Source organism: Canis aureus, chromosome 2 (assembly GCF_053574225.1).
Source record: "Canis aureus isolate CA01 chromosome 2, VMU_Caureus_v.1.0, whole genome shotgun sequence".
In the NCBI taxonomy this organism is placed as follows: domain Eukaryota; kingdom Metazoa; phylum Chordata; class Mammalia; order Carnivora; family Canidae; genus Canis; species Canis aureus.
In genome coordinates, this window is record NC_135612.1 from 41,610,352 (window position 1) to 41,629,726 (window position 19,375).

General features: G+C 42.8%; 1 protein-coding gene across 1 annotated transcript in view; it reads left to right on the top strand.

Moving 5' to 3' along the window:
* ADAMTS17 (ADAM metallopeptidase with thrombospondin type 1 motif 17) overlaps positions 1–19,375 on the top strand; it is a 330,972-nt gene that overhangs the window by 184,016 nt on the left and 127,581 nt on the right. The window contains exons 11-12 of the mRNA XM_077869670.1: positions 10,262–10,363; positions 11,462–11,607. Coding sequence (XP_077725796.1) covers positions 10,262–10,363; positions 11,462–11,607 — 248 coding nt within the window. The remainder of the gene's footprint in view (positions 1–10,261; positions 10,364–11,461; positions 11,608–19,375) is intronic.

Consider the following 19,375-nt stretch of genomic DNA (forward strand, 5'->3'; position numbering starts at 1 on the left):
AAATTATGTACATGCTGAGTGAAGTAAGTCAATCGGAGGACAAACATTATATGTTCTCATTCATTTGGGGAATATAAAAAATAGTGAAAGGGAATATAAGGGAAGGGAGAAGAAATATGTGGGAAATATCAGAAAGGGAGACAGAACCTAAAGACTCCTAACTCTGGGAAATGAACTAGGGGTGGTAGAAGGGGAGGAGGATGGGGGGTGGGAGTGAATGGGTGACGGGCACTGGGGGTTATTCTGTATGTTGGTAAATTGAACACCAATAAAAAATAAATTAAAAAAAAAAGAAATTATGTACATGCCTCAGTTCTTGATAGATATGGTCAGATCTCCAAAGAGGCTTATCTCTTTACACTCCCATAGACAACATAATGGAAGTGCCAGCTTCCCCACATCTTCACCCAGCCTCTCTGGCCCTTGACAATCTGACCATTTAGGAAATGAGTCTATTGACAGGTTGAATGGCATTTCTCATAATGAGTTTGAGCATTTTTTCATATATTAAGAAGCCAGTTGTGTTCTCTTTTCTGTGGAGTATCTTTTTAAATCTTTTGGATTACTGATCTTTTTTAAGTGATTTGTTGGCAATTTTATTTATTAAGGAAATTGGCCATTTAGCTAAAATAGGAGTTGCAATTTTTTTGGAAGTTTGTTTACTTTTATTTTTTATGATTTTATGTCAAGCAGAAGTGTGTTTGTGTGTGTGTAAAGTCAAATGCATCAATATCTTGATAAGGCTTCTGAGTTTTATGTCATGCTTAAAGGTCTTTCCTACTCCTACACTGTAAATTAACTTAATTCATGTGATATCTTCTAGCACTTTTATTATTACATTTTTATATATGAATCTTTAATACAGCAGTCATTTACTTTACTGTTAGGTGTGAGGTAAGGGATCCAACCTGACTTTTTTTCCAGATGACCCCTCACGTAGTTCCATACTTGATTAATTAAATTCATTTCTCCCCATTAATTTGAAATGCCATCTTTATAATATGCTTCTTTATATCTTGTTTTTAAAATATATTTCTGGATTTTTCCAGTCTATTTCACTGATATAATTGTGAACCTCTTAATATTTACATGACGGTAGCTTTATAAAATATTTTAATACACTAGCCATATGCTTTTTCACAGTTTTAGTGGCTATTATTTTTTATTTTTCCATATGTGTTGGTATTTTAAATTCAGTTATATTATTTTAGAGACTTAGTGAAAAATATATGCCTTTATACTTTTGAGTCTTCCTACATAGCGTTTCTTTACATCTATTCAAAACATCTTCCTTTGCTCCCTCAGGGAAATTTTTATTTTTCTTTATGTATATTTTATAATTTTCTTACTATATTTATTCCTATAGAATATTTTTTCCAATTTGAATGGGATCTTTTATTTCAGTATATCTTTAAAATTGGTTGTAGTTGCTATTTATAAAGAGTTTTAATTACTGTATTTTAATTTTATACCCAACCGTCTGACCAAATTATTTTAGAGATTATAATGGTTCTTTAGTTAAGTATTTGGGTTTTTAGTTATATGATTATTTTAGTTATATAATTCTATTAACCCCTAGTTCCTTCTCTCACCTAAAATAATAACAGTGTGATAATATACATTTTTTTCTTCTTCTCAACTTTAATGAGAGTGCTTCTTATGTTTCTGCATGAATATTTATCAAATGAAAGAAGTATCCATTTATGTACATTGTTAACTTTAATAAGAGATTGTGATTAAATTTAATCAAATGTCTTCTCAGCATCCATGGGGAGGACTGGATGAGTTCTCTTTGAATTATTAGTGTGGCAAATTATATTAACAGGTTTTCTAATATTGAACCATCTTCAGATTCTTGGAATAAACCTTACTTGGTCATGGTTCACTATATGCTTCATTATATTAGTAAATTTTATTTAGGATCTTCATCACAGTGTTTATGAATGAGTTTGGTATGAACCTTTTTTCTTTTGCTGTGGTTATCTTGTTTAGTTTGGTTTCAATGTGATATTAATGTGAAGTATAAGGAAAAATCCCCCTTTTTTCAATGCTCTTAAACAGTTTGAATGCATTGGTATTATCTGTTTCTGAAAGATTAAATAGAATCTCCCTATGAAAAATACTACTAAGAAACTAAGTGGGCCAGAGGTTTTCAGGAAGGGTAGCTCATTGACCAGCTTCCCTAGGTCTTCTATATTAGTTAGTCCATATGCATTTTTATTCTATTCTGTACAATAGCTCTTCTTGTAAGGAAATCATTTCATATAGAGTTTATGTATCGAGCTCAGTGATCACTGATTATTATTTAAAATTTACATGCAGACATACATATATACATACATAAAATTTCCTTTACATTTTTGTTATCTTCTTTCTTCCTTTCCTTTTCTTTTTTCTTTCTCATTTCTTCCTGTCTTATTCATACTGTCTCTTCTTTTTCTTGAATAGGTTGGCAAGTAGTATATCTAGTACATTTGTCGCCTAGAGACCAACTCATATTGGACTATGGTTTATCTGTTTCCTAAATAATACATTTCTCTTTTTACTTAAAATTATATCCTATGATTTTTGCTGCATTCAGTGAATGCAAAGCAAGCGAGTAGTTTCGTCAAATGTACAAGAAGGTATTACACAAGAGCATGAGTAGGAGGAGACAGGGGTTGTTGGGCCTATATTAGAAGACTGCCCCTCTACTAAGTGGGAGGACTCATTACATATGTACATACAGTACATATTTTATGTTAGCTATTTTCTTCTCAAACACTGCCTCTCTTCATTCTTTCTGTCATCCGTCTGGGATTATGATTAGACACATACATCAATATTTTACTCTTTCTTATCTCTTAACCCATTTTTTTTTAGTATTTTCCTATTTCTTTTGTCTTCATGCTACAATCTATACATTTTTTCAAATCTGTTTTCCAGTCACTAATTCTCTCTCTCTGTGATGTCAGAATCCACTGCTTTTCTTCAACAGTTATACATTGAATGTCTCATAATAAAAGTGCTTTCTAGTTTCTTTTTCAGATTTGCCTGATTATATTCAATAGTATTTCACCACTGGCTTGTGTACATGATGTCATCTTTTATTTCTTCAAACATGTTAGAGATAGTTATTATAATGATTTTTTTTTTTCTAGAAAGGAGAGAATAGGCAAGGGGAGGGGAAGAGACAGAATCTTAAGCAGGCTCCACTCCCAGCATGGAGCCCAGTGCAGGGCTCAATCTCACAACCCTGAGACCATGACCCGAGCCAAAATCAAGAGTAGGGCACTTAACTGACTGAGCCAACCAGGCACACCTATGGTTATTATATATTCTGTATCTGATCATTCTATCATCTAAACACCTTGGAAGTTTAAATCTTTTATTTGTTGCTTCTGTTAGCTGTCATTTATGTTTCCATGCTTCATTGTGAGTTTACTTTTATTGAATATCACCATGGAATTCTGAGAGTCTGAATGGTGGTTGCTATGTTTGTCTGTATATTTGTCTCAAAAAGCCAGTGGTGCCACCAATCCTTCTAGAACTGGTAAACACCCTTCCAGATTCCAGACTTACTCTCCCAGCTGGAGTGTCAAGATCATTGCTGGCCCTCAGGGGAATGCACCCCTTGTAAGTGCTTACTACAGACTAGACTATGTTAATAGTATGTACAAGTATAACTATGTGTGTATTTTGTATTTGTTTTCTTGAATAGTTTCTTAACTTCTGGTGAGCTCAGCAATAAGAATGCCATTTTTGAGCCATCTGGCTGGCTCAGTTGGTAAGAGCATGACACTCTCGATCTTGGGGTTGTAAGTTTGAGCCTCACAATGCGTGCAGAGATTACCTAAAAGTAAAATCTTCAGGGGAAAAAATGACATTTTATTACAATACCTACCTGTTTTTGGAATGGAAGAGCAGCCCCGCCTCCCACAGACTATCTATTCTGACATTTGCTAGAAGCAAAAAGGTGCCATAGGCCAACTTCTCTTTAGAGTTTCTACTCTATCCTAATTCCATGGGCATGATAAAACCATTTCCACGTTCAAACCCCTTCTCTCCATTCCCTCTACCCCTCAATTTAATTATTTTTCTTAGTGGGTAACATTTTCCCTTTAAAAGCTCTGATATCCCAGCTGCTATATTTATCTGTTATGTTTTGCTCCTCCCCCAACTAGAAACGATAAGAAATGGATATATATGGACAATCTCCTATGCCCTCCACCCCACCGCACCTTCTTTTCTAGGCTATTCTTGTATCTATATCACTTCTGGCTCATCTGACTTTATATCCTATGCATTCTGTTCCTAACTTCAGTCCCCACATTTCAGTCAATGCTTCACTGGGTGATCACTGCTAACCCTTGGGTTTTCCTTTTATTTCTCTTCTGGCTAACATCATCCTCTAGTATTTTCTCCAAAAAAGGATTCAGCTTCTTTATAGATTCAAAAATAATTTTCTGGGGGTTCCTGGGTGGCTCAGTCAGTTGAGTGTCTGACTTTGGCTCCGGTCATGATCTCGGGGTCCTGGGATCAAGCCCTGTATCTGGCTCCCTGCTCTGAGGGGAGCCTGCTTCTCCCTCTCCCTCCACCACTCCCCCTAACTTGTGCTCTCTTCCTCTCTTTCAAATAAATAGACAAAAATATTTTTAAAAAATCATTTTCTGTTACCTAAATACTTGAGCAACCCTTTAGTTGCTAGAAGCTGTTTGGATTACATTTTCTTTCCTTGTGTCTTTCTAGGCATCCACTGCCATCTGGCAGTGAGTTCTGCTGTGGAGAAAGGTAGCCTGCTGCAGGTAGCCTGCTGTGTTTTCCCACTGTCACTAGCTTGATCCTTTTTTCCTGGCTGCCTAAAATATTTCTTGCTCTATCCCTGAAATTCAGTAACTTTTATCAGGACATCCCTCTGTGTTCATTATTCTTTGCTGTTTTCCTGGAATAGGGCTTTGCTTTTCAATCTGAAACAGAGATTTCTTTCATTTCAGGACAGGGTCTTGAATTTCTTTTCAGATACCTTTTCTGTTCCATTACTTTGGTTCTCTTCTTTAAGAGTCCTGTGCTTCTGGCCCAACTCAGAGCCCTTGACCTCCACAAACATCCGTCCCCTCATTGGAAAAAATGTAGAGAAAACTCATCCCACCTGCCTCCCACTTTTGCTTATGTCACATCTCCTTTATGTGTCTTCCATGTCTGTCATTCGTCTTATCTGTTTAAATCGTTTATTCATTTCTATTTTATTACATTCACTTTTTCTCAGTCATCAACTCCATATACCCCTTTATGTGTTCAGTGGTGTGTCTCTTTTTATGTTGCTCTCAGTCTTCATTGGTCATGTGATTTTTTTTCCCCTTCCTTGGCCCATTCTGATGTTGATACTTTATCTCCTTTGACCTGACCATCTTTTCCCTGAGTTCTTATATATTTGCTTTTTGCAAATGCAAAAACAAAAAAAGACACATTAACTCTGTTGAAAAAAATGCCCATAGGCTTACACATTATTTTTAGCCGTATTATATTATCTGATAAGTATTCTTCAATGCTTTCTCCCTCTTGTACCTTCTCCCTTCGTATTTGTAGTTCTTTGTATAAATTGTTTCTTTTTTACTGTTCACCTCTGAGTTATTGCTGGAATCAGCTATAGATAGGATGTTCATTTTGGAGAGTGTCAGGGCTATTTCCAGGCTAGCAAGAATTCTCCTTATGAGAGAAGTGTGTGTGTTCCACCCTAAAGAGACCAGTAGTTGCAAGACTACCCACCATGAAGTATTTCTCCTGATAGGAGGAATGACTTCCTATACATATGGTCTATCTTTGTAATTTCTTGGTGAAACCCTGATTTTCCTGCTTCTACCTTGTGATAGGTTGGGTCCAGACAATCTTCCATCGCCAGTTTGAGCATGCATTTCTCTCTTCTTTTCTCCCCTCTCTCTGTAAAACGTCTTACTATTTATAGTATACTATGCATGCATAAAAATGCACAGATCATACATTTAGAGCTCAGTTTTTTAGAGAGTGAATACACCTGTGGAGCCACTACATGAGTCAAGAACCAGGATGTGAACCTAGATTGATGAACTCCCAGCCTGGTAATTTTGGTCCAGCTCAGGCCCTTGACTTCCACATAAACATGTGCCTCTTCTTTGAAAAAATGGAAAAAAAGAGAAAGCCCTGTCCTACCTGCCTCCCCCAGCTGTCATGAGCCTCAGGATGACAGACAGCAGAGCACTTTGTCATTTAGAAAGCACAACATGAATGCCAACTATCTAAAAGGCATCATGGTAACAAGCATTAGTGCTGTCCATACCATTTTTCCAGTAATGAAACCAAATCACAGAAGGGCAGCTGATTAGCTCTGGCACCCAGGGCAATGCTGATGGCCAAGCTGAGGTCAGAGGCTGCAGCTCCAAAGTTGCCTTATCCACTAAGTCCCCTTGTTGAAACTAAACAGAAAGGTGACCACTATCCTGACTCACAACACTACAGTTTTCTCTTGTTTTTGAAGTTCATATAAATGGGATCATGCCGTATTCCATTGTCCTAATAGACCATAATCCATAATTTCTCTGTTGATGACCATTTGGGCAGTTCCTTTTTTTTTTTTTTTTTTAAGATTTTATTTATTTACTGTGAAACAGAGAAAGAAAGAGAGAGAGAGAGGCAGAGACACAGGCAGAGGGAGAAGCAGGCTTCATGTAAGGAGCCCAATGTGGGACTCAATCCTGGGACTCCAAGATCACACCCTAGGCCGATGGGAGGCTCTCAACCACTGAGCCACCCAGGCGTCCCTGGGCAATTTCCAATTTGGACACTAATACAAAGATTGTTGCTATGAACATTCTTGCCAAAAAACCACAAATGTTGGAGAGGATGCGGAGAAAAGGGAACCCTCTTGCACTGTTGGTGGGAATGTGAAATGGTGCAGCCACTCTGGAAAACTGTGTGGAGGTTCCTCAGAGAGTTAAAAATAGACCTGCCCTACAACCCAGCAATTGCACTGCTGGGGATTTACCCCAAAGATACAGATGCAATGAAACGCCAGGACACCTGTACCCCGATGTTTATAGCAGCAATGTCCACAATAGCCAAACTGTGGAAGGAGTCTCGGTGTCCATCAAAAGATGAATGGATAAAGAAGATGTGGTCTATGTATACAATGGAATATTCCTCAGCCATTAGAAATGACAAATACCCACCATTTGCTTCGACATGGATGGAACTGGAGGGTATTATGCTGAGTGAAATAAGTCAATCGGAGAAGGACAAACATTATATGGTCTCATTCATTTGGGGAATATAATAGTGAAAGGGAATATAAGGGAAGGGAGAAGAAATGTGTGGGAAATATCAGAAAGGGAGACAGAACATAAAGACTGCTAACTCTGGGAAACGAACTAGGGGTGGTGGAAGGGGAGGAGGACGGGGGGTGGGGGTGAATGGGTGACGGGCACTGAGGGGGGCACTTGACGGGATGAGCACTGGGTGTTATTCTGTATATTGGCAAATTGAACACCAATAAAAAATAAATTTATTATTAAAAAAATGTTTTTGGTAAACATATACACACATTTCTGCCTGATGCATATGTAGGAGTGGAATTGATGAATAGTAGAACATCCAGCATGTCTTAAGCTTTAGTAAGTACTGTCAAGGAGTTTTTCAGAGTTGTTGAACCAATTTAAAAGCTCATCATTAATTAAGGAGAGTTCTTATCACACCACATCCTTGCCAACACTTTGTATTCATGTCTCTGTCATTCTAGCCATTCTGGTAGGTGTGTAGAGGTACCAAATGGTGGGTTTTTGGGTGGTTTTTAAAAGATTTTATTTATTTATTCATGAGAGACAGAGAGACAGAGACATAGGCAGAGGGAGAAGCAGGCTGCCTGTGGGAGCCTGATGCTGGACTCAATCCCAGGACCCAGAAATCACGTCCTGAGCCGAAGGGATGCTCAACCACTGGGGACGCCTGAGTGGTGGTTTTTATTTGCCTTTGCCTGGATGGCTACTGAAACTGAGTACCTGTTCATACATTTACTGGCCATCCTTACATTTAAATGCCCTCATTTGTGAAGTGCCCAAGTTTTTTGCCCATTTTTAAACTGCATCATTTTAATTGTCTTTGGGAGCTTTTGTTTCATGTTTTTTACATACACTTTCGATACAAATCCTTTGTTGGATCCACACATTACAAATATCTCTTGCACGTATTGCAAATATCCTCCTCTCTCACTTTCTTACAGTTGCCTTTTGATAGAAGTTCTTCGTTTTAATGTATAATTCATTAATTTTTCCCTTTATGGTTAGTATGTTTTGTGTTCTACTTAAGAAATCTTTGCCTGACCTCATCTCTTCTTCTCTGATGATTAGGAAAGTTTTATGGGAATGTGCTGTCTATTAAGTACATAACAGTTCACACTGCCTTCTTCCTCTCTCTCCCAATGGGGCAGATGCGTCTCCTAATCCCAAGCTCTCCTATCCCATAAATTACCTCTGGGGTCAGCCTTGACTCATGAACACGTGTCTACACACTGACACCACACTCTCGAAGAGCTCCAGGGTTAAAGTGCATGGAATCAAACATTTAATGAGGTTCAGTCTGTCTTTATGGGACCAGCTGGCATTGTACTCAGAGTTCTCATCTTTTTACCATTCCATGGAGAGGCGAACAATAATGGGAACATAGGGGCTTTCCTGAACCCAAATGTGCACTGTTCCACTTGAATCATCAACTTCTTTAAGGGCACAGAGCAGCTTCGGCATACTTGAAAAATGAGCAAGAGCTGTGGGCTTTTGAGCTCTTTGTCAAAGCCCCTCCAGCTCTGCTTTCCTTCCCTTTTTCTCCCTTTGTCTCTTAAACCTCTAAATATTTTTTGACTTTAGACAGCACAGTGCACATCTATCCTATGCAGATATTTGAGATTACTTGGAATGGCAGACCTCAACACGAAGCAGGGTACACTCTTTACAAGCTCCACTGTGACCTGTCCTGAGCAAAGACCCTTGACCCTCACTCTGCCCAAGTTGCACCCCAGGTGCCGTGGCCATACCCTGGAGGGTGAGGTCTCCCTGCTCCAGCTTAGGCCTTTTTCCCATGACTGGGTTTGGCAACCTGGAAGTACTACATCTTTAAAAGAGCCTTCAGTACATCTGTTCTTAATTTTCAAACCATGAGGCGAGGATTTGGGTGCAAGGAGTTTATCTGGGAAGTGATCCCAGGAAGCACAGTGAGGGGGCAGGGAAGTGAGAGAAGAGGGTGGAGAGTCTAAAGTGCATCGGTGAGCAGACCACCTCATGGACAATGGGGCCATCCTGCTGGGACCCTCTGAGAGAAGCTGGAGCTTGCCTCAGAGCCATCCCACCCAGGGAGATGGAGTGTCCAGCTGCATCCCTGTGGTTGAAGCTTGCTCTATGGTCAAAAGGATGGCTTCCAGCACAAAGACTGAGGAAGCAGCCACCAGTGTGTGCAGACACTGAATGGTCTGAGTCCTGCAGGGGAGACTGAGGCAGCCCGGGAGAACACTGGCCATGTCTACTCCGGTTATTTTCACAAATGGTCCCATCCTGAGCACTTTGTCTACGTGCAAGTTTCCTATTAATACAAATGGGCGTGTTTTTAAATGCCTGTTGTTGAAGTAGAATTATTTTCACTGTATATTTGTGCAGGTTAAGAAATGCCTTAGGTGAAATACTATAACAAATCATGCATAAGTCAGCTGAGCTAGAAATGTGGGTAACCACGGGGAGATGGAAAACCTTTCTTTAACCCCTTTGGGTCTCTGAGCTCATTATCAGCCTTCGAGCTCCAGATTCTAGGCCTGCATAAATGCCCCTCTAGCCTCAGCAATGGAGCTGCCTCTTCCAGCAAGCCCTCCGTGGGGAGGCCAGGCCGGGGAGATTCTCCTCCTGTGCACTCTCTCTAACCCATGGGTGTCTGCCTCATACCTTCCTACATTAAATGGAAGATATGTGTTTGTTAATGGCACCCAGCCTGCACCCTGCGGTGGACACTCCCTCAGTAGCTAACGCAGGAATTGCCGAACTGAATCCCCATGAAGGCAACCCTCCTAGGAGTCTATACACAGAATTTTGTGGAGTTAAAATGAACCAGTTGAATGATACACTTTTTTTTTTAAAACATCCAGATTCACAACCCTCCTTCTTCCCTTCACATTTTGAATTCCAAGTCCAAACCAGTTATTGGGCCCCACCTTCTGACCCCAGTAGTGACCTGTATATGGTGTTCTAGGCAGTTCTGTTCCTTCCCTTGTCAGCAGCATCTGATGTGCGCTGGACTGTGGTGCCTGGTGGAAGGAGATACGTCCTGCAAGACCAAGCTGGACCCTCCCCTGGACGGCACCGAGTGTGGGGCAGACAAGGTAACCCCCACGTCCCACAGCCCTTCCCTAGCCCCTGTCTCCTGGGCATCGGGCACGTCTCCCGAAGGGCGGTGGTCTGCACTGTACTCAATAGTGCCTAAAGCTCCACTGGCTGCTCCAGAAATGCCGTTGGAACCCACTCTGGGCAAAGAGGAACACTTCTATCTCCTCTCTCCTTTTTTTCTGATAAGATACAAGAGTCGCTTAATATTTTTGTTAAATTGACTCTTTTTGTCACACAAGTGAATATCCTTTTAAAAAAAAAAAAAAAAAAAAAAACTTTTTCATCAATAAACCATACATGCAAAAACAGGATCACTGGCCATATGCAAAAAGCTATCATAAAATGAGTTGGATGAGAACAATGTGATGCAGTTCTAACTAGAGATTAAGAAAGCTAGCCCAAGCCCTGATCTTCATTAACAGGAGAGATTGGTTTTGGAGAGGAGAGGGATTCAGGGCCAGCAGCCACAGATTTCTCCTTAGTCTTACTGTAAGGAGTGAATCAGGTGCCATGATTTGAAACCACCAAATCACCTCTCGGGCCCCGGATGTGCCTGCCACACATTTTGGGAAATTCTGTTTTAGACGAGTGGCTTTCTTTTATTCTCAGAGCCAAGGTTCTCCCATGCAGACCTGGCAGTGTCATCTCCAAGTACCAAACCCAGCTTTGAAGTGCAAAGCAAAGCCCCAGAGCCAGGAAACGCAGCCTTCCAGAGAGACGCACTCACGTTAAGCAAAGCTTGCTGAAGCTTGGGTCTCTTCATGAGCCATGTGAATTAGTCCTTTTCCTGACAACTTAGAAAAATTCAGGGGAGCACATTCCATGTGGAGCATTAGGGCCAAATGCAAAGCCCACAGGTATATGGGTGTCAGGTTGAGTAAGGACGGACTGTCTGGAGTTAACAAGCATGCATACCCTGAAAGAGTCTACTTTTGTGCAAATTACAAAAAGCCTTTGGGGATGGCATGGTGGTTTTTTTTTTTTTTTTTTTTTTTTCATGTGGAGGGACTTGCAGTGATCTGGTGAGTGAGCAGGTTGGATTCATTGGAGCTGTGTGGCCCCTGGGGCCTGTGGCCTGCCCTGCTGTGTTTCAGTGGTGCCGCGCAGGGGAGTGTGTGAGCAAGACACCCATCCCGGAGCACGTGGACGGAGACTGGAGCCCATGGGGCGCTTGGAGCATGTGCAGCCGGACGTGTGGGACGGGAGCCCGCTTCCGGCAGAGGAAATGTGACAACCCCCCGTAAGTCCCCCTTGACTGGGCATTCTCTAGGGTGCCTTGATCAGGGTTTCCAACCCACAGCTCTTACCGTCTTATGCAAAGGAGGATCTTCTCCTGAGGAGAATTTGACCTCAAAGAGAAAAAATGAAATCACTCCCAGGGCCCCGGGGTGCAGGGATGATGTGTGTGTCATATGGCATCTCAGCTTCAACAAAGCTCTTTCTGTGAACGTGGATGCAGTAAGTCCTATGGAGAGCTGTCTCCTTATACCTCATGTGGGCCTCGGTGGAAAGCTTTTGTGACACAGCTGGATGACAATCTCCCCTGGCCTCTTTGCAGGCTCCCCTAGTCAAAGATCATTCCTGGTAAGCCTGTGGACCTCTGGAAAGAATGGCCAACTGATTGGCGCTTAGCTGTTAGATTCAGATTGGCTGTTAGCTGATCTGGGAGCAACCTGGCCATGGAGGAGTCACACAGCATCTGGGGGTTCAGCTGTCTTGTTCATCCAGCACAGTTTTCACCTGTGCTCTTAGAACTATTTGACAGAAAATAGGTTTTGAGGGGGGGGTTGTTTGTTTTTCTCATAGCCTTCCTTTTATTGACCTTGATGACACCATGACCCCTCTTGTTCTTGGCACATTAGCTCTGGAAAGCTCAGGACTAGATTTTGTGCTTAATTTCAATAATTTCTTTCCCACGAGTTTTTCTCTTCTCCTCTGAGACTTACCATTTTTAATATTTCTTAAAATAGTCTGTTTTATGTCTTGTATGCCATCTGCTATATCACACTAATTTTGAAAATGAGCAAGTTATAAATTATAAGTAAAAAGAAATGCTTTATATCCACAATTAAGTCACATTGATGAATAACCAGCCAACCTTTCTTGTGTTTAAGAATTCTGATGCTCAGGCTATATTCCAGATGAATAAAATCACAAATTCTGGAGCTGGGATCGAGGAATTGGATGGTTTAAATCTCTCCAGGTGAACTCAATGGCCAGCCAAAGTTAAAAATCTCCTGATTAAAGGAGAACATGCTCACAGTTTAGTCAAGGTCAAGAACACTATCTTTTCCCAACAGTAATGCTATAAGAATTGGCATCACATACTGTGTCTTGTTAAAACTTTTCCTTCCAGTATTTAGCAGAGTGCCTGAAAAATGATAGGTGGATCTTTAATCTTTTAGGAATGACTTCCTAATTAAAAGCATTGAGGACATACTAGGATTTTCCAGAGAGACAGAATTAACAGATATATACATGATTTGTGATGAGAAATTGGCTCATACAATTACAGAAGCTGAGGAGTCCCACCATCTACCATATGCAAGCTAGCAGGAAAGCTGGTAATGTCACCCAGTCCAGGTCTGAAGGCCTGAGAATCAGGAGAGCTAATGAAGTAAATCCCAGTGGGAGGGCAAGAGAAGATGCAAAGAGAGGCCCTAGTGGAGGTAGAGGGCACAGGAGGTGTGTGTGAATTCCACCTTCTTCTGCCTTTTGTTCTGTTCAGGCCTTTAGGGGATCGGATAATGCCCATTAGGGAGGGCCATTTATGTTACTGCATCCACAAATTCAGATGCCAGTGCCATCCAGAAATGCTTTCACAGGCACGCCCAGAAATCACCTTTAATCTGCACACCCTGTGGCCAGTCAAGTTGACACATAAAAATAACCATCACAGATGCATAGATGATTAGAAAGCCTGTTTCACTAAATGGTGAGAAATTAGTAGAGAGAGGTTTCAGTTTTTTCATAGTTCTGTGAGGAAGTTAAAATAGTTCCGTCTCTGGCCCTGAGAAGAGAGTTCTGAAGGGCACCTGGGTGGCTCAGTCAATTAAGCAATCTGCCTTTGGCTCAAGTCATGATGCCGGGGTCCTGAGATAGAGCCCTGATAGACTCCTGCTTAACAGGGAGTCTGCTTCTCCATAAAATATTTTCTTTTTTTTTAAGATTTTATTTATTCATGAGAGACCTAGAAAGAGGCAAAGACATAGGCAGAGGGAGAAGTAGGCTCCCTATAGGGAGCCTGATGCTGGACTTGATCCCAAGACCCTGGAATTATGACCTAAGCCAAAGGCAGACGCTCAACCACTGAGCCACCCAGGTACCCTTTCTCCTTAAAATCTTAAAAAGAAGGAGAAGGGAAGAAAGAAAAGAGAAGAAAGAAAGAAAAGAGAGAAAGAAAAGAAGAAAGAAAGAAAGAAAGAAAGAAAGAAAGAAAGAAAGAAAGAAAGAGAAAAGAAAAGAAAAAAGAAAAGCAAAGAAAAAAAGAAAAGAAAAGTAAAGAAAAGGAAAAGAAAGAAAAAAGAAAAGAAAAGAAAAAGAAAAAGAGAGCAGGCTGAGATTTGGGCCTGGCTTGGTTGCTGGTCATGTGACTTCAAGGAAGCCACTTCTCTCTGGGCCTCAGTTCCATCATTAGAGGGAGCTGGCGCAGTACAGTGGGAAGAGCCCGGCTTCAAAGAAAGAACAGACAAGGCTTCAAGTCCCAGAGCCACTCCTTAGACCAGCTGTTACGTGTGTCCCTACCTGAAGTTGGAATAGTTCATGGGAATGCATATAAAGGACATGATCTATATTGAGTACGCAGCCCCTCTCCATATTAGCACTAACAGAAAGATGGGGATGAGACTCTGTGTCTGTCCCCTAACTCACAGCACCATGTGAGGCTCAGAGGAGGGTGACTGACATGGAAAGGCTTTGTTCAGACCAGGGCACAGTTTGCAAGAGCTGTAGCTGTCATGGGTGCTTCGTGTTTGCATCTGGAGCTCTTCTACCCTGACAGGATTGGTCTCCTGCAGCACAACATTCCATATAAGGTGTCCCCCAGGAATGTCATAGTAGGGGCACATTAGAACCTTTAAACAGAGGGACCCTGTGTCCTGAGACAATTGACAATTGGATTGTATTTAGGTGAGAACAGCCCTTACGAGGATAAGATGTCATCAATGCTGAACAGATGTATGAGGCAAAACCTTTAAGGGTCCTGACTCTGTTTTCTTGGCATGACTTTGGGTAAAGCATCCCCCATGCCTTGGCTGCATCCACTGTTCCCATCCTAGCTGTTTTCTGCCCTGCCCACTCCCAAAGAACCCCTAGTTCAGGAAACCAAGTTAGTGTGCCCCCTGGCCTGGCCTGCTGTGGGATTTCATGAGCTGGGTCCTTGCCTCATCCCTCCAGGCCCAGCGGCCTCAAGAGAGAGGCTTGTTCCAAAATTGTTGTAAAAATCTTCCATTCCTTTCTTTAACAAGTGCTCCCCAGCCCACCCAGTGGTCATGAGCTTGATCTCTCTCTCTTCCTATGCCTTATCATTGAGGAATAAGGGAATTTGTCGGCCAGTGTGAACAGGCCACTGAGGGGTATGTGGGTCTCAGTGCGTCAGATGGTTACAGGCACTGACACATCCCTGAGAGGGAGGTATTTATGTTTGGTCTCTGTCATCAACAACATCCAGTGGGGCAAGCCGTGGTAGAAGAACCAGAAGGAGAATGCTGGTATTCTCACACCTCCTGCACCCCTTCTCGGTGATACCTTTCCAACCTGCTACCTTTAGTCCAACCTTGACAGGGTTCTGACTCTGGGCCAAGATTCTATTAGGTATAGGCCTCTAGGGACAAGCAAAAAACAGATGAAAAAAATTCTTGCCCACTCTCAATGGGCAGAGTCCTGCCAGCTTCCCTTGGTCTTCTCCTGGACACCTCAAACCTGACTCTTCCCAGCCCATGATCTCTCCTCCCAGCCCACTTCCCCACACTCCTTTAATAGCACTACCATCCGTTACAGTGCTCCAGTCCAAAGCCCCTGAGTTCATGAACTGTCCTCTTGTCCCTTCTCTTCCTCTGCCACGTCCTTTCGTGATGAGAATGGCAAATGCAGCGAGCCTGCACTATGTGCTAGGTTCCCTTTTTGACATTTACACATAGCAAATCATTTAATGCTGCTGTACAGGAGAGGTAATCTTTTTTGGCCCACTGATTAGAAACTGAGTGGTGGAGAGGTCAGGTCACTTGCCCACGGTCACATAGCTGGTATAGAACCCAGCAGTGAGGCTCCATTGTTCTTTCAGACCTTTTGCACTGGCTTCCCTGCTTCTAGCATGTTCTCTGCCCGCCCCCTCCCCCCCCCCCACCATTCATTCTCCACACAGAGCCAGAGAGATCCACTTAAGCATAAATCCAGTTCTCTCTCTTCCTGCTACAGTCATTTCAATCATTACCCCACTGCCCTTCCATACTCTTGACCACAGTCTCTGTATTCATTTCCCAGGGCTGCTGTAATAAATTGCCACAACTTGGTGTCGTAAAAACAATAGAAATTTACCTTCTCCCCATTGTAGAAACCAGAGGTCTGAAATCAAGGTGTTGGCAGGATTGCTTCCTTCTTGAAACTGAAAGAGGATTCATCCTACCCACGCCTCTCCCCAACCTTTGGGTGGCTGCTTGTGCCCTCGGGCATTCTTTGCCTTTGTAGACTTGCCTCTGTCTTCCTGTGGTCTTCTCTACTCCTCTAAGGACACCTGTCATTGGATTTAGGGCCCACCCCAGTCAGGATGATCTCTTCTCTTAATTTGGAGATTCTCAGTTATATCTACCAAGACCCTTTTTCTAATTAAGGCCATGTTCGAAGGTTCTGGGTAATATAATCTGGGAGGGGAAAGAGCCACCATTCAACCCACTTCAGCCTTCTTTCTGTCCTCAGATACAACATTCCAAGCTCCAGACCTTTTCCAGTATTCCTTTCCCTCTCCCCACTTGCCCGTCCCTCTCCTTGGGTCTCTAAGTAAATGCCTTCTCAGGCCTCCTTCCTGACCACCTTGAACAAGGTAGAGTGCCTGCTTTGCACTCTCTCTCAGCACCCCTTTCCTACCTTATAGGTATTTTAACAATTTGTAATTACTCATACATACTTGCTCACTTGCTTTCACTCCCCCTACCCCAGTGGCCTTTGAACTCCATGAAGTCCACACCTGCTGGGCACCATCCTCCTTTCCATTGCTTAGAGCAGAATAGCCCTCCATGACCTGTGCTCCCTACCACTTGGATGCATGCTTGCTAAGAAAAAGCAGTCTCTGCTTGTCCAGCATCCCAGAACACACACTTATTATTGTTTCTCCCCCAAAACACAAAGGTCATTGTAAATTATTATGCCAAGAAGGTAGATCACCAGCTGGCCACCCTTTCTCATACAATCTCACTTCACGGAGGCCCCAGTGCTGTGAACAGCCCTGAGTGTGGCTCAGGTTCCCCTGCACATGAGAGTCATCTTCCCCATGCCTGCCCTGCCCCGGGAGGTTGTGTTCCATAGCTAGGGGTGCCCAGGGTCCTCTCCAGAGCAAACTCCAAAATGTCACCCAGTCTGTTTATCCCAAGTGAGAGAAACAATATGTCCCTGCTTCTATAATATTTATGCCTGGGTAGCCTGTCCAATCTTTTGCAATAACAATGTAGGTTTGTTTCCCATTCTGGAGAGCACCAACAGGCTCTTTCTCCCTGGCAGAAGCACAGGGGGAAGCACCCCCTTGATGAATGGAAAGAGAAGGGCCCGATGTTGTGTGGGTGGTTTAGCAGCAGCCCCAGGGTTTTGGGGGTAGGGGGAACATGCAGGATACAGACAATGTTTTATGAATTCCAGGCAAGAGTTGTTAGCCTGATTTTGCAGAGAGGCCTGACATGGTGATTGTTACAAAGCACAGCTGATCGAGGCCCTGGAACCAATCTCTGACCAAAACAACGTCCTCTTCCTGGCTTGCTCCTTAACTCACCAGGCTTGCTGCCTTGAGATTTCCCAAGGATGTCCAAATCTCACTGCTATGTACATCTCAGACTTGGAAGGCTCCCACCACCCTCTCCCTATCCCCTTCACTTTATATTCCTGGCTCCTTCCCCATATCCTGCAGCTGGTTTATTCACTGTCCAAAAATACTGACAAGAGAGTCCACTCCCCAACTCCACCTTTTTCTTTCTCTAGTCCTGGTCCTTACAGCTCTTGGAATTCATATTTCTTGCTGGCTGACATCAGGGCCTGGGGGACCATCTGGGTTTTTAATCCAGCTTCCTAGGCTCGTCCTTTCCTGCCACAATTTGTGTCGCTATCAATGGGAGTTTCTGCCCCAAAAGACTATAAGGCAGTAAGTTCACTTATAATTTGAATTCTGGTACCCTATCAAAAGGCTTGTGTTTTAGAGGGAGGGCTAGAGAATAGGGTCAGGAGAAAGGCTCAGATGGTCTTTTGTGAAAAGCCCACTCTGTTAGAGCACAAGAAGGAAGAGAAGGTGAGTGGAGCATAGATACAGAATGCACTGAGGTCACTGAACAGTATCGCTCTGAAAGCAGCCAGCCTCATAAGACCCAATGTGAGGCCTGGGGTTGGGGAGTGAAGTTATATGCCTGTAAGTGCTTCCAAAATTAAACCCCTGTATGTGCACTTTCAACATGCCAGTGACCTGATGTTCCCATGGGTGGGTTTTTAAAATCTCAGTCTTTTACACTTGAGTCTAAGTCACATGTGTTACTTGGATACCTTGCAGCAGAGGCCTTATAACTAGGATGTATGCTGCCCTGAAGGGACCTTAGCAACCCTACACTACTCCTGACATCTGGAGCTGCTGGCTGTCCACTAAGCCATCTGTGGCTCTGGATGGTGAGTGGATCTGAACCACTGTTGTGACTTTATCTTACAATCTATCTTCACTGAGGAGAACAGAGCAAAAAAATAAAAAGTGTCACTCAGCTGGGGTGTTCTGCATATTCATCCACTCCCAAGGTGCTGCGTGATCTCGTTCTTCTCCATGAACCTTTGCTGCATTCCTACTCTGCCTTGGGTCTGCCCAAAGCACTTCAGACCCCACTCTAGCAAGAGATAGTCCTGCCCTGCCGGAGCTCACTTTTCTCTCCACACTTCAATCTCTCACCAAAGCCTCTCTACCTTATTTTCCCCTTATTTTTAAGCATCTTTATTAAGGTACAATATACAGAAAAGCACACCTATTCTAGAGTGTGGCTCCTGGTGCAGGACTGCTCATCATAGTCGGGTGTGTGTGTTGGGCACACATGCAGGTGCATATTGATGGAGCAGGAAGTAGTCACTGGCTCCTAGTGTGCATGCATGTGACTGAATGAGGGTGTGGTTTTACAGGGCAGCTCTACTGTATCAACTGCTGTGGGCAACAGGGAGCTTCCTCTTGCTCCAAGCCTCACCAGTGCTTCTGTATCATCAATATTTCTCACGTTGGCCTTTCTGATGGGTGTGTAGTGGTATCTCCTGAGATTTTCCTTTGCATTTCCTTTCCAACTAATGAGCATTTGTGAGCATTGTTTGTGTCTGTGTTTGCTATTTGGATATCTTCCTGTGATGTGCCCATTCAGATCATTTGGGTTTATATCCAAACTTCTATTTTATTGATGTTTAGAAAGTCCCAACAGAGTACAAATAGAACCCGAGGATTGGTGTTGGAAAAGCATCTTGAAACATCCATCACAATGTAGGTCAGGCTGGCCTCTCAGAATCATGACAGCTAATGGTCAGCTGCCCTCCCAGCCAGTTCCTGCCACATCCAGGAGCTCTTGGGAATCACACTTTTTATGTCTACCTCTCACTTACTTGCTGGACTTTTTGATTTAACATATTAGAACTTTGATGTCCTCATCTGAAGGATGCAGTCAGGAACCCCTTCAGATTTTTTGCATAGGTTTGACAAAGTAATGGTTATAAAGAGTAGGTCATGTGTAAGCCCTCTGGCCATATTAGTCTATACTCCTGTGGATGTGAAAGTTCCTCTATCCTTATCACTTCTC